Below are 14,783 nucleotides of genomic sequence, written 5' to 3'. Positions count from 1 at the left end.
TGGAGCTCGTGTTCACACAGAGTCTGTAGGACCAGATGACCCCCAGAGGTCCCCTCCAACCCTGACCGTTCCATGATGTACTAACTCCTTGGCAACGCTCTGGATTTAAGCTCTGCACCTTTGCAGATAGATCCAATGGAGAACACAGGTGGAGGAATTCCTAAACCAGAAGTGTTTCACTTCCCATTAGTAGATGTGTCTGATCCTTCAATGAAGCCATTCTGCAGGTGTTCAACCCCGCAGCCCCTCGCTGGTACATCCCCAGGCACTGCACAGCTTCAGTTAGGAGATGCACAGAAGACGTGAGCGGTTCCTGCAGGGACCAGCCCCTGCGCACCGGCAGCGACCAGTACAACTTGGCCCAACACCAGGAGGGGTGGGCGACATTCCCAGCTCACCAGTCTCACCGTCCCCCCAGGAGCAGCCTGCAGCAATGCCAGGGATGCACAGGCTTGCTGGGGACCCAGCAGCCCCATCAAGCCGGGGGGGCAGGAGCAGGCTGCATGCCCTCTCCTCGCAGCCTGGTCTAAGGGTGCACTTAATGTTACACATGGTTAATTAAGTAAGTGTTAAGAGTAGAACAAACAGGTCAATCAGTGACTTTGAACCAGTTAAAACACTTGCTAGCAGGTGCAATCGCAGCCATCTATAAGCACACACTGACTTTGCCTCTAATGTGTAAAACCCATTTTGCTTTCATTAAGACTCTCCAGATTAAAGCACCTCTCCTCTTCCACAGTGTGGCAGCCACGTAGGTGCAGACCTAGGAAATTCCCAGGTAAGCTTCTGAAGCAGCATCTTTCCTCTGCACCGCGCTGTTCCTGGGGGAAGCCAAGCCACTTGCAGGGTGTACTGCCCCGGAGCCGCGGGGACCGTGGTCAGCTGGTGAGGGTGTTGAATGCACAGCGTGGCTCCTGCATTAATTGCTAGCATTAGTCCTGCTAGCCCAGTGCTGCAATGTTTGATAGAAATTTGGAAGTGTGGGCCATGATCAATCCTGAGGTGAGCCACAAGGCAAGAAACAAGATCCAAGCATTCCCACAAAGCTCAGATTAATAAAACAAACAGCTGGACCTCATCATGCCACATCCCAATGAGAGCTCTAGCACAAGCCCTGCAAGTTCTGAGAGGAAGAGGAAATTTGGGAAAGCAGGAGCTCCACACCACCACCACCTTTACCCTGGGGAATCTGTGCCCTTGAAACACCGTTTCCCTCTGATGTTTCACAGCCCTTTTTTTTTTTTTTTTTTTTCAAATGGGAAATGGCTGTGAAGCAAATCGTGCAAGACTGCCAAAAGCACCAACCTAAACCCCTGCAGGACATTTCTCGGGGAGGGAGCAGCAATGGCTCCGGACCACGGGAGCGCATGCAGGAGTGGGACACAGGCTGCCATCGGAGTGGGTCTTCCCTGCCAGCAGACATCTGTGCTCCAACCCGCGTGCGTGTCAGTTATGGATGAGAACTGCAAAGCGCTGCATAACATCACACCTGAGTCACCCTTCTTACAACAAGCAACTTTCTACAGCCCTCAGAAGCCAGTCGTGGGGCCTCGAGGCACAGGAGCCCAGAGCCATCTCCAGGCTTGCCCCAGCCCAGGGGTGGAACGGCACAAAGGCTGGAGCACTTACAGAGGTTCAGGCTGGCAGTATTACATAGGAGGTCATAGTATTTCCCATTCCTCCTTGCTTCCTTAAATAAACCTCATCCTGCTTTTAAGACAGTAAAGACAGGGAGCCCGGAAGATATGCAAATGTGAGTATTACCATAATAAGGGCTACAGAGTAACTCAGGTAATCAGCTCCTCCATCCCAGCACAGCGAAGCCAGGTGATGCACAGCCCACCCTGACAGCGCAGCAGGCTCAGCGGTAATTAAATATGGTACCAAAGGGGCAATCAGGCTGTGTAAAACATGTGGCACTGATGGGATGGGGAAGAGATTTTGGCTCGTCAGATGACTGGGAATTTCAGAGCACACCCGTCTGTACACGACTGCCTCTGCCAAGGTGTGGATCCAGTTCAGCAGGAAAGCACGGGGCAGGCAAAGTCACCTTCAGCAGCCACTGCCATGCTGCTCATCCTGTGACAGCAACTGGAAAGCAAAGCGATATTGTGCTCATTTGCAGCTGTTTCCTAAATATATCGATCAACTTCAAGAAGGAAGAATATTAAAAAGATGGTCTCTTGAAACAGCCAGCTGAGCTCTAAAAGCAGGATTTGAGCTTTCCTCATTTGGGTGGAGAAGAGAATGCTGGTGCTTCAGAGAAAAAAAATGTCAGGAATAAAGCAGCCAGATGGCTGGCCAGCCTACAGGCTGGAAGAGAGGGATGGATATGGAAAGCTGTCCTGGCTCTTGTCTATGGCAGAAAAGGACGGGGTCTGTCCAAGCCTGGAGCATCCAAACTCATGGATATGTAAATACCCCTGCACAGACTTGCATGGAGCCGGTAAAACACACACACACCCTTCCTGGGGCAGCCAAGACACAACCCCCAGGTCCCTCCAGTGCCCTCCTCCTTCTAATTAACCACTCATTTGGTCCGTCTCCTGCCTGACTCCACACTGTGAACAACAGCTGGAGCCAGGACAACAGCCGAGTTCCCCATCCACCCGCTATTTATCATTTCTCAGTGTCACTGCTGCTGCTGTGCCCTTTGGTGCTGAGCCCCTGAGTCAGCCGAGGCATGGCTCACGGGGGGACCCCCAGCCCACTCCCCTCCCAGGAGCCCAGGACCTTTTCAGGGCAGAGCACCCCAGCATCCCTCAGCAGGACCAGCACCGGGCTTCTCTCCGCCTTCAGACCCAGGCAGGAGCTCTTTCATTGCTCACCTTCAGTTTTTCTTTAAAATGCAGATTTAGGGCTTTTCTCTCTCCCACCAGTCTCTGAACTAACAGCCCCGGCTGAGAACTGTGCTCTGGACTGTGCTCCCAGAAATCGAAGTGCTTTGTGCCAGCATTTGATAATACACCCTGCTATACATTTTGATTACATTACAAATACGATTACTATTAAGCTACTATAGGTCTGCCAGGACTAATCCTGAGCTGACTCACTTCAGATGCCAGAGAGATGCTGTGTGAAATAGCTTCTCCTGCCACATTTTGATTACTGTGGTGCAAAGCTGGTCCACAGGCTTTAAATACACTGAATGTGTTTGGTAAATGAAATTTCTGGGATAATATTAAAATGTAATCCTCCTGGAAAGCATTGTCATCGTTCTAAAGGACTCCGCCGATTCCCTCTCCCTGCTCCTGCCGACGCGTACCTGGATGTTTTCATTCACAAGTTGCTTGACGGTGGGGCAGAGATTGCTTTAAGGGTCCCCTGTCCCCTTCCCCACTCCCCCTCCCCGCTTCTGCTTTGTACAAGCACAGTCGCACGCCCGTTTCAAACTGGATTTCCTGCGGTTTGTATTAGGTTTCGCTCTCTGCGCAGGTGTTTGATCACAAGAATGAATCCCGAGAAAAAGCGCAGCACTTTGCTATCGAATCATAACGGACCTCACGGGCTGGTGGGCCACCTGAGGGGCTGGGAAATCATGTCTAACACCATCAACAGCTCCCTGATGAAAAAATCTCAGGGGTGCAGAGACTGTACGTTACCGCCTCCGGTTTAACACACACACAGTTTGTTCACAGAGGCACTTTTGCAAGCAAATTGGACAAGTTGTGAGGTTGCCAAAGCAGAAAACACATGGCTGCTTTTACAAGTGTAGCGATGTACAATCCGGAAAAAGAACATGAATAAAGGCAAAGGTATGTTTTAAAGAAGCTAAAATACGTCACCACAGCAGAAGTCCCTACAACTCTGTTCCTGGGCACCCTGCACCCACCTAGCAAGGCACTAGTCCCAGATAACTGGTGATACTGGGTCTCTAAAAGAGGTTTCTGCCCACAAACTCACCAGCGAAGCCAGGTGACTAAAATCCATTTTGTAAAGTGTCAGACCTCCCCCTGCTCACTGCCCAGGGCCCAGCAGGGTCCCGCTCCACTCTGCCCTTTGCCCAGGGCAGCTGTGGCACCGGCACTTACCATCGTCTGAAAGCAGGAGTGGAGCTGGGTCAGGAACGGCGGCTTCCCAGAGAGAGCCAGGACACGCTTTTCAACCATCGTGCACTCAACATCATCATCCTGGATAACAACGTCCTTCTTCAAGATCTTAACGGCATAGAGCTCATCTGTGCCCTTCCTCTCTGCCAGCATCACCTGCACGAGAAGGCACACAGGATAAAGGAAAATGTGGAGCTGCAATACTCCTAGCTTGCTACAGCCAATAATTAAAAATAGTGGCTTGCTTATTATCCTGTGGCTCCCGTTATAACCCTGAAAAGAGATTCAGGTGCCAAATGATGCAGAAAGCTACCAGTGCTATTTCCAGAAGTATTTAGGAACCCTAAGTAACAAGTAACACATCTACTTCGTCGCCACCTAACCACCTCGAGGAAACCAGCCCAAGGGGTCTGCTGGCGGCTGAGCCACATTCACCCTGCAGCACCTTTCAGCCCCACGTTGTGCCCTGGTTCAGCACCCTCAGGGTGCAAGCAGCATCAGGAAAGGGCGTCACGAGTTTGAACACAGAATCAAAATTCAAATTATGACATGCTAAAAACTTAAAGTGGAGAAGAGTCAGTATACAGCCAACAGTAAAAAAAAAAAAGAAAAAAACAACAGCAAGGTTTTAGGATTTTCTCTGCCTCACAGACCGCCTCCACAACACGCACAGTGATCAAAACCCAATTATGTGCTGGTCCACCACCCAGCCACAGCCCCTCTCATCCAGAAGAAACCATCCAACCTCCTACTTTAAATGAGTTTCACCCATTTGCAGGTCTATTTATTACAATAAATGGGATGCACTGCTTCTGCTGGTGCAAATTCCCCTCATTAATCCCATCAGCCCCAGTGAGGATCCTCAGACTGATCCACCATGCTCCACCAGTGTAAGCTGCTCCTTGGGCTGCTGGCAAAATAAACAGCCTCTGAAGCCACACTCTGCTTCCCATTTTCCCTCCTCGCACTCTCTCATCATGTTAGATTCAAGCACTCAGTGGAAATGAATTGCTTTCCATTTGAAAGAGTCTGCAGAAATCCTCTAGTCACATCAGGAGCAGGAGTTCGGATGTTCTGAAAATAAATTATGAGAAGTCAACATCAATAGGGTGGAATTGAAATGCGTTTCAGACTGCAGCAGACTGGCCGAGGCAATGCGAGCGGGTCTCATCGCCACTTCTGAGACGCTAAGGACAGCAGAACGGACCCTCTCGTTGGCCCCGGGTGGAGGACACGGGGCTGGAGCCACGGGGGAGAGCCCTCAGCCCCCGGAGCTGGGGCGCAGCGGGTCCCTTTGGGGCTGGGGAGGGGGCAGCGGTGTGCCAGCCGTGGGGTGGCGAGGCAGGGGACACAGCCTGAGGGCTGGGGACATGCAGGGGACATGGCAGAGGACACAGCCCAAGGACTTCGGTGCCCACCCAGCTGGCCGGGTAAAACTAGAGCGCCGTGGGGAGAGCGCGCGGAAAGCACGTGGCTCTGGCTCGGCCCAGGCGCCTGGCTGCGGGCCCGAGAGGCTGGCTGGCCTGGACACACTGCTCGTCAGGATTAGCCAGGAAAGGCACCAGGGCTCCTCAGCGCCAAGTGCTTCGAGAAGCCACTGACATTTACGTTTTCATCAGCGGGGCCGGGATCGCAGCGGCCACGGGCCGCACTCCTCCACTGGCAGGGCTAAAAAGCAGCCCGACAGCGTGTCCGAGACTTCGGAAACGGATCGATTTACTCCCTGATGTTTGGAGGAAGTTGAGCACCTGGAGCAGCTCGGCATGCTGCTGTGATACAGCCCAGCACGGCACAGGCACTGGGACCAGATCCGTGCTTCACCCTTCCCAGCTCCCTGAGGCGCCCTGCAGAGCTCTTTGGAGGGGACGGGCTCTCCCAGCAGGATCCCCCCCCGGCACGGGCAGGGGGTGCCCTGCCTGCAGCCACAGGTCAGGGTGCAAGGGCAGCAGGCACAGCTGCTTCAAGCGGAGCCCACCCTGCTGCCTGCCCTGCGACTCTCCACAAGCTGAACCATCTCAGTTCATTGCCTCCGTTTACCTTCACCATTTTTAGGCAAGTCGAGATTCACAAGTCACCATGCGCAGGTGCTAAAAAATACAAGTGATTTTTAAGTGATAAAAGCAGTTGGGCTCTGGCCATTTAAAGTTGGTGGAAAAAGAGAAGTGACCTCTCCCAGAACACAGTTTGTGCAAAGATGAAACCTGTGATCGGGGACTAAGTGCATTACAGGCGCAATCAATTATATACAGACCTACCCTGCCATCCATAACCCTTTCTGAGAAAAAGTAAATCTCTGAGCCTGGCATCCGCTTCTGGCCCAAGGGTGCATGCCGGGGAGGGCGCTGGCACCAGCCTCCCCCTTGGAAGCAGAGACTGCAGTGGCAGCAGGGCTCGGATAGCACCCTGCTGCTTGGCCAGGCACTTTGCTCGGAGCTCCCAGGCAGAGTGCTGCTGGTGGTAACGGCGCGTGCTCGGGGAAGTCTCGGGGGTACGCACAGATCAGATGCAAAGGTAAAACCAGCTGCTGGAGAGTGGGGTTTGGCTGTAAACCAAAGGGGAGGTGGGCTCTGCCGGGGTGCCTGGAGCCTGTCCCCCATGGGAAGGAACGCCAGGGAGAGCGGTGGGTGCCACCAAGATGTCAGTGTGCGATTCCCACCCAGCCGGGGATGTGGCCACCACCCCCCCAGCGCACGTGCGGGCTCTGCAGTGACAGCAACCACAACAAACGCAAAAAACTGCTCTAAGGCCCGTATGGACTAGAGCATATACGCTCTATGTATGAGCGTACAGCTTCCCAATGACATGGCAATCCCGAGCCACAGGTGAGCCAACCAGCCCTGCTTTGCTGAAACGTAAAAGGCAAAAGGACTTTGCAGCCGCCTAAACCTCAGCTGCCCTCCACCCACAGCAAAGAGGCTGAGCGTGAGAGCACACGTCGGGGTGAGTGCAGAGCACACTGAACACCGCACGATACTGTACTTCTCTCTCACATCTAGGCTGGCAGAGCGAGCAGCTCCAGAAGCACACATCGAGACTAATGCTGTTCAGGATGTTGTAATCACTGTGAATTTGCATATGCAGAAGAGCTTGCAGGCTCTGGTCCATGGCCAATTGAGAAAATACCTTCTACACCCTGAGTGACAGGCACGGAGTCTGCACAGGCATCAGCAGGCTTGGCCAGTTCTCCATGCAGAAAACAGGGCTGCTCACAGCCCGCGGGGCTGAAGTGACCATCTGATGCCGCCTTGCTCCGACCCTGCCCGCAGTGGCTCAGCAGCACGGTGCCAGCGCGACACCTTGCAGTGCCAAGCCACAACCCATCCAGCTGCACGGAGGAGCCTGCTCCGAGCCCGGGGCTCTTGGTGTGCCAGGGGCTGGCTCCAGCACGCTGGCATCGCCGTTCCTATGGTGACTGCAGCACGGGTACAGCTAAGATGTCAGGAGAAGGACAGCCACCAATAAGGCGGCTTCAGCAACGGCTGGTAATGACAAAGAAAAAGATTGGGACCCATTGCACTGTAAGTAAAAAAAGATTCAAACAAGCAAACGCTGCAGCCAGCGCAGTTTGGTAACGCCCTGAACAGAGCTGTGCACAAGATGCACACTGGTGAAGGAGGAGCATGCATCCAAACCTCACCGCGTGCCCAGGGGCCAAAGCACAACTCTGCGAGTCAGAGACCCAGTCTCTGCGCAAGAGTGCCAGCTGCCAGCCCTTCTGCCACGTTTCGTACCAAGAGAGGAGAGGAAAGCATTTCACAGCCTGCAAATTATCATAGGACATGAAAATTGTCTCCTATTGCGCTGTAATCTATAACTGCAGAGGCAAAAGAATCAGCCCTACTCAGAATAACACCAGAAAACCCCCAGAAAAGATTGACGGCATGATAGTATGACAGATTGATTAGCTGCAAAAATATGAGCAAGCCACATAATTTAACTTTCCTCTATTTATATTACAGCAAAGCAAACCCAGGGTGGGCTGTGCCAAGTGCTGCCTTCTCCAGTCAGGACCATCTCCCTTCCCCTTGCCAGTCCAGCAGGACTAGCACCAGTTACAGCTCCTAAGGGTCCCATGGACCCCGTGGCTGGGGCAGGCAGCAGCAGGGGCAAGCCCAAGAAGACCCAAACCCACCAAGGTTCACTCTGTGTACCGGGCCTGAACACGCCGAGCTAAGACCACACGCACACCAGCCCTTGCCCCTCAGCTATTTCCCAAACCAGCGCAATTTTCCACCCCCTAAACCTTGATGCCTGGCTCTGTGGGGACCTCCATCTGCCAGCTCGCTCTCTGGAAAGTAGACTGCATATTTTTTTTGGTGCAGAAAAACCTGATATTTAACTTGATTTATTCCTGTAATATAGAGTATTTGTTTGGGAATGCTCCAGCATAATAACTGGAGCTATTCTGATGCTGAATGTAGAGAAAGCAAGTTTATTAAACTCCACTGAGGCCATCAAATAGGTACTCCTGACCCCAGACAGCTGTAGTGGTAATACTAAGCAGTAAATCTGAGGTACCGATGCCAAAGGGTTATGCCTGAGACAAAGACTCACTGAAATAGCAATGACACTCACAGAGTTCTCACAGCCTGCTTGAACCGAAAGGTCAGGGACCAGGAGGAGGGAGACCAGCAGCACGTAGCAAAGCAAAGCAGCAAGCAGGGCCAGCCCTGGAGAAGAACATCACTGCCACGGACACCACCGGCTGCTGCCAAGGGCTGGGAGCCTGCCGGGAGCTGGGACCAGGGAGCTGGGCTCCTCTCCTTGCCAGCCGAGCGCTGGCACTGTGCAGATCTGTGCACCTCTGTCCGGCTCCTTCTGAAACACCTTGGCATCTCCGCATTCACGTACAACATGCAAAGCATTCTCTTCAGCAAGGCCCCGCAGCTGTGCCCCTGCGGTGTCCCCATGCCGGGGCTGGGATGCAGGATGCAGGATGCGGGGAGGCAGGAGGGGAGCAGCGGGGGAGCGCTCCCCAGCCAGGCGCAGGCACACGTGAGGGTGAGGCTGCATCTACCCGTAGAAACCAACGTGCTGTTTTAATAAGCACTAATTAGCATATTTATAACATTCTGTTCCAGGGAACAGTTTCTGTCACACATTCCCTTATATAAGCCACGATGCCGACTGAAGAGTTTGCTAATGTTTCTCAAATTAAAAGAAAGAAGGGGGGGGGGGGGGGAGCAGCCGGAAAAAAACACAACTACAGAGTTTCCAGATGCCAGGCACAGACTTTAAAAGGAATTAGGTGTTGGGAGGGAGAGAAGAGGGGGCAAAAGCACTGCAGAAATGGGGATCTGTATATGTTAGTGAGAGCAGCATGGGCGCAACACCCAGCGCTTTCCTGCTCGTCAAGGTTTCTAACCTGCAGCAAAGGTGTTAAACCGCAGAGTAACGGCAGCATCACTGGCAGGGGAACCTCGAGCTGATGGCTCTGGGTGCTGGGAACCACCAGGAACTCCCCCCTCTTCTCCTGTCACAGATGCTTCAGAGGATCTCTAAGCTCTCCACCTTCAGAGAGGGAGCAAACACCCGTCTGGAGAGGCTGGGACCTCCCCGAGCTCAAACACCAGCAGGAAAAGGCTCAGGGAGGGAACAAGTACCAGCTGTGAAGGGGGGTTCACATCCTTGGGCTCAGCAGGCGATGGATGAGCATCGCTGCCCTGGCATTCCCTCCTTCCCTCCGCTGCCCACCCAAGAGACATGCCTGAAGGCAGAGCACTATTCCCTGCAATTAAGGCCGTTCACTAATCAGAGAGGTGTAAGGCCATCCATCGCACCAGCAAACGCTGCGCTGGTGCACAGCAGAAGCAGCCCACCTTCCTGCCTGCTCCCAGCTGGCGAAGCCCAAGCAGCCGCTCAACTACTGGAATTTCTAATGGAAATCATTACAAAGTTGGCAAGACCCCAAGAAAAATGAAGGCTCCAAGTCACATAATTACTAGAAGAATGAAATTCTGTTACCACTCATAACCAGTCTGGAAAGTTAATTAAAATGTTCACATATATTTGTAATTATTAGAAGAAAAAAAATGGCCAAATAAAAAAAGAGCTTTAAAGACGCAGCTTCCCAAAAAGAGACCATTTGATTTTTCTGATGGTCTGATCAGACATCTCACATCATCATCACCGTGACACAGCAGTCACACAGTCCAGAAGGGAGCCAGCAAATTGGGTTCCCATTACCGTGACACCAGTGCTCCCAGGCACAGCAAGGACAGATCACACCAGAGTAGCCATCGGACCGCAGCTCAGAAGTGCTACAAACACGGGCGTTACATACAGAAAGTGCAAAGGCATGTGTTGTACCACACCTTCCCAAAGCTTCCTTTTCCCAGCACCATCAGGAAATTGAAATCCGAAAGTTTCATCCGATCTCTGCTCCCATTGTTGTCGAATTTAGAAATGGCATTTCTTGTCTTCTCATCTGCAGCCTTGGACCCTGTTCCAATCTTGGCTCTCTGCAAAGATGGAGATGGAATGGGGAGAAAAGAGAAAAAAAATTACTGAAAACAGTGTGGAGAAAGGTCATTATAAAACCAGTGAGTGCTCCTCAAATCCCACATTAATTAGCTCTTCTCCAGGTCAAACACTACCCTGAGCCACAGGAACTTTTTCTGTAAGTGTGACAGGGACAGCATCAGGAAGGACACTGGAGAAGTTATGAGCCCCAATGCACTGCGCTGTTTGGCTGGTGCCCAGTTAACCTCTGTGAAAGCAACTGGGAACTGCATCAACCCATTACCCTGCTACCCCACTCTCCCTGCCCACACACCCAGGGGGCTCCCCCACAATATGCTCTAGGTCATCCAAAGCGTAGAACAGAGGCTCAAATAAGCCTTTATATTCCCCTCAAAGCTGGCTTCAGTTTCTCATCTCACCAGAGAAATGACAGGTAAATATAAATATATTAAGGTAAAACACAGGACTTTTTATCCAGCTCCACTTCCGTTACTATCTGACATTGAAGAGAACCGCACTCCCGTGCCAGCTCAGGCTGAACGTAGGAAGCTACAAATCCATTTGGAACAAACCAGAATAGAAAGCACTCCTCCCGCATCCCCAAGCAATTGCACGAGCTGCTGCAATCACAATTGCTTATTAAGGAGCCTCACAAAACCCCCACATTTTTAAACACAAAATCTCACCGGTGGCTTGGCACCTCCTCATTGGTGCAGGGGCTATCTAATTTGCTGAACCACAGTTTGTAAAAGCTATCTCACAATTTATTCGGTTTTAATTTTTAGAAATATGCGACAGTGTAAGGCTTGCACTGAGCTCAGTCTAGCATGAAATTCCATTAACCCGATTCCAGCAGTTCAATTTGGCTGCTGCTCGTAGCTCCTCCAGATAGGAGCCTCGCAAGTAATCTCCAAGCCTTTGCTGCTGCTAATTGGTTCTTGCAAGGTTCTCCATGCTGTAAAATTCTCCATTCAAGGTCACCTGCAGCACCTAAATGTCTGAAAAACTCCTGCACCGAGAACTAAAGGAATGATCTCCCAGATTTGCAAACATCATCACTGCTAATGCAGCTCTGCCTGGGGGAGGAGGCTGGAGTTATCCAACAGCCACCGGTACCTGCTGCGGCTGCCAGTGGAGCCGCACGCCTGCTCTCCGCCGGGGAAAAGTATACACCGAAAAGGAACTGAAGTCACCTCTCCTGAAGGACAAGGGTTTTCCTCATGGTAGTCTTTAGGCTTTTGCAACATGCCCAGAAGAAAGGGATACCCAGCCAGAGCATCTTCCTTCACATCAGCTAAGGTGACCGACAACGGCTCTGGCACCGACCGAAAGCTGCTTGTTGAACCCAGCCAAGGAGGGATCCAAATGTGGGCAACCAAACAAGAGCAGCATCTGCATCTCCACGAAGTCAGCCCCGTGCTGTGTAACTCTGCTTTCAGCAGTCCACACCCTGTTGTACCTCAAAGCTATCTCCAAAAGAAAGGTGTGCTTATCAGCAGGCAAAATAGTCATATTCTGTGAAAGCTTCCTAAATACTCTACCACAGCTGAAAAACAATCCTGTCATATCAGATTTGACACTAAATTAACCTCTGTGAAAACAAGCTGTAATAAAGCCGAAGGGCAATGTTACGTTCCCATTGAATGACACCCAACAGCACAGCTCTGCTCCCGACGAGCCCGCATCCTCCTGCACACATGCAGCACCACGGCTGGCCAAGGGCTTGGTGAAACACTGATCAAAGCAGGAGCAGGCTGCCAGTCCTGAGCAGAGCGGAAAAGAGCAATGTGAAGAGCAGGGAAAAGAAGAGGATTTTTATTTGCTTCATCCCAGCAAACTGTCTGGCTTCAGGCAGTGTTACCAGCAGCACTGGCAGACACCCGGGCGAGCACCGGGCACTCAAGCATGAGAGTGACTCCAGGTCCCTCCTGTTGCCTACAGCTGCCCCCGAGCCCGTTTGAAGAGGGGCTGCTGCAGTCACAGTTAGTCTTGCACTTGACCTGAATTTGCGGCACGGCAGCATGTTTATAGGAGACAAGATGAGGGTACAAACACAGCATGGCTTCCCTGATAAAACTGGCTCAGCATGTAGCTTGGTCAGGAGGGGGAAAGGTCTTTCCAGAAAGAGCCCAAAACAAAGAGCTGGGGAGATGTAAAGATCGTCACCCCCACGTGAAGTGTCTTGCTTTTGCTAGCAAGTGTCTCTAATATCCACCTCTAAGTGAGTACAAGAGCCCTTTAACCTGTTTTTAATGCACTCCTAACGCTCACACAATCTCAAGACCTCTTCAAGGATTCCAACTGAAGCGTGCCAAATATTGCTCACATAAAAAAAAAGAAGAAAAAAAAAAAGCACTTGACCTTCGTTATCCAACTCCATTTGTCATAGTTAATTTACTACATCTGAATTTATGCAATAGCAGCTGACGTTCACATCTATCAAGCTGTCCCAGCAAGCGGCTGATAAAGACCAAGCAGAATTGGCAGGGGACACAGTGCAAGGCTTCGGGCTGTGCTTTTGTCTCAGGATGCTCCCTCGTCAAGCCCAGGACGTGCCCGCTGCAGACTGCGGGTTGCAGGAGGACCTCGGCCAGGAACAGCACCGCAGGCTGCCAGAAAGGCGCATTGCTCTGAGAGCATCCGTCTATCTTCTGCATCACCCAGGCTGACACCACAGTCCTTTCAGCTGGGTGCTTTTGCAGTGCGAAGTCCACCCAAAATATAAACCTGTCATACAGGTCTCAACTCTGTCCTATTGATTTGCGCTGCCCAGGAACAGGCAGGATCAAGCAGCACTAATGGAGATCGATCGAGGGATTCTTTTTAGCCCTTACTGTCTGAAATGCCATGGCGGCACCCTGTCTGCTGCATCACAACCAGGCTCCAGGGCATTCCTCGTCCCTCGGGATGCCAGAGCAAACCATCGCTCAAGCTGGCCAGGGATTTCTCTCCTTGTAACACTGACTTGCTCGCAGAGAAGGATGTGATAGGGGAAAACAAGCAAGGTGAGGGTACAGAGGTACTCTGGCAGAGTGAAATGACACCTCTGGACAACTGATCTGCAGACAACTCATCATCTGACTTCCAACATATGTACTGTTTTAACACCACTGGAACATCAAAAAATGCAACAAAAGCAGGTAGTTAGTGCTTTACAGAGCTGGCAGCCACTGGCTGCATGCCAACTGTTGTATTAGAACTGTCTTGTTTTCTTGGATATTCAGGAAAGTTATATATAACTGAGATACACATGAGATTAAAAAAAAGAAAGGAAAAAACCGAACTAACTCTCCAATCTTGTGCTACAATTACGGAGTTCACGCTGACAGCCATAAGGGCAACTCCTTTCCTTGTGTATGGCTCATTTCACGCAAGTCTCCAGCTGCACCACATTCATTCTTAGGTTCCTGGGAAGACTTCAGCTATACTGAAAAATAGCAAAGACCTATTAATTCAGTAATGTCTGGATCAATCATTCCACAGGACCTTCCATGGCTTATTGAGTAGTAAATAGACATTTCTCCTTGAAGCCTCTTTGGGGAGTTGAACCCAAGCACCACTGAAATTTTTCCGAGACTGGCACGGAACTCGCCCTCGCTCCAGCACACCTCCGTGCAGATCCCAGCGCTGCCAGCGCAAAGCCCTGATGCTCTCTGAAGCTGACAGCAGCTTAGCTGGGCCAGCTCCTCAGGGAAGCCTAGGTGTGATAAGGCTCTGCAGAGCCTTTCTGGCTCGCTGGAATCCCACATCCACTCTCACTCAGAGAAGCCCAAAAGCTCTTACATCCTTTGCTTTTCACAGGCACCACCAGCACTTGCCCCAAGTGAGTATTGGTGCCACTGGTTTTCCCCTCAAGGTGATGGGCTAGCTTCGGGCAAGGCACTGTCACTCATCAGACCTTCACTATCATTTGCCCGTATCAATTAGCCGGTAGTTCCATTAGCACAGACTGCACTCTCGGTTCATCAGGTTATGCCACTATCCGGGCTGAGAATGCAGCGCTGCGCACCACGGGAAGGATGGATTACTTAAGTTACTGAACGCTAAATCATGGGCTCATATGTGTTGCCTTAGCATTCCAGGCTCACACCAGCTTCCAGCAGCGTTTCTGTCGGTAGCCCCTGGGTGCAAAGCAGCTCAGGGATCGCTGCTACCACGTGCCAGTTCACCCAGCCATCGCCCTCTCAAACACCCAGCCTGGCCTCGGTGCACCAGGCAGGGTGCAGAGGCTGCCATGGCATTTAATGCCTAAGCAAGGTTTTCTTTCTGAGA

General features: G+C 51.7%; 1 protein-coding gene across 3 annotated transcripts in view; it reads right to left on the bottom strand.

The window, feature by feature from the left end:
• Positions 1 to 14,783, bottom strand: part of PRKCB (protein kinase C beta) — a 129,615-nt gene that overhangs the window by 29,686 nt on the left and 85,146 nt on the right. For all 3 annotated transcript variants that reach the window (XM_040591831.1, XM_040591830.1, XM_040591832.1), the window contains 2 exons: positions 10,364 to 10,510; positions 4,032 to 4,205 (listed from right to left, as the gene is read on the bottom strand). In XM_040591831.1, coding sequence (XP_040447765.1) covers positions 4,032 to 4,205; positions 10,364 to 10,510 — 321 coding nt within the window. The remainder of the gene's footprint in view (positions 1 to 4,031; positions 4,206 to 10,363; positions 10,511 to 14,783) is intronic.

Source organism: Falco naumanni, chromosome 4 (genome assembly GCF_017639655.2).
Source record: "Falco naumanni isolate bFalNau1 chromosome 4, bFalNau1.pat, whole genome shotgun sequence".
NCBI classification, from domain to species: Eukaryota; Metazoa; Chordata; class Aves; order Falconiformes; family Falconidae; genus Falco; species Falco naumanni.
The sequence above is the reverse complement of the archived record's forward strand: the minus strand, read 5'-3'. Positions and strand labels throughout refer to the sequence as shown.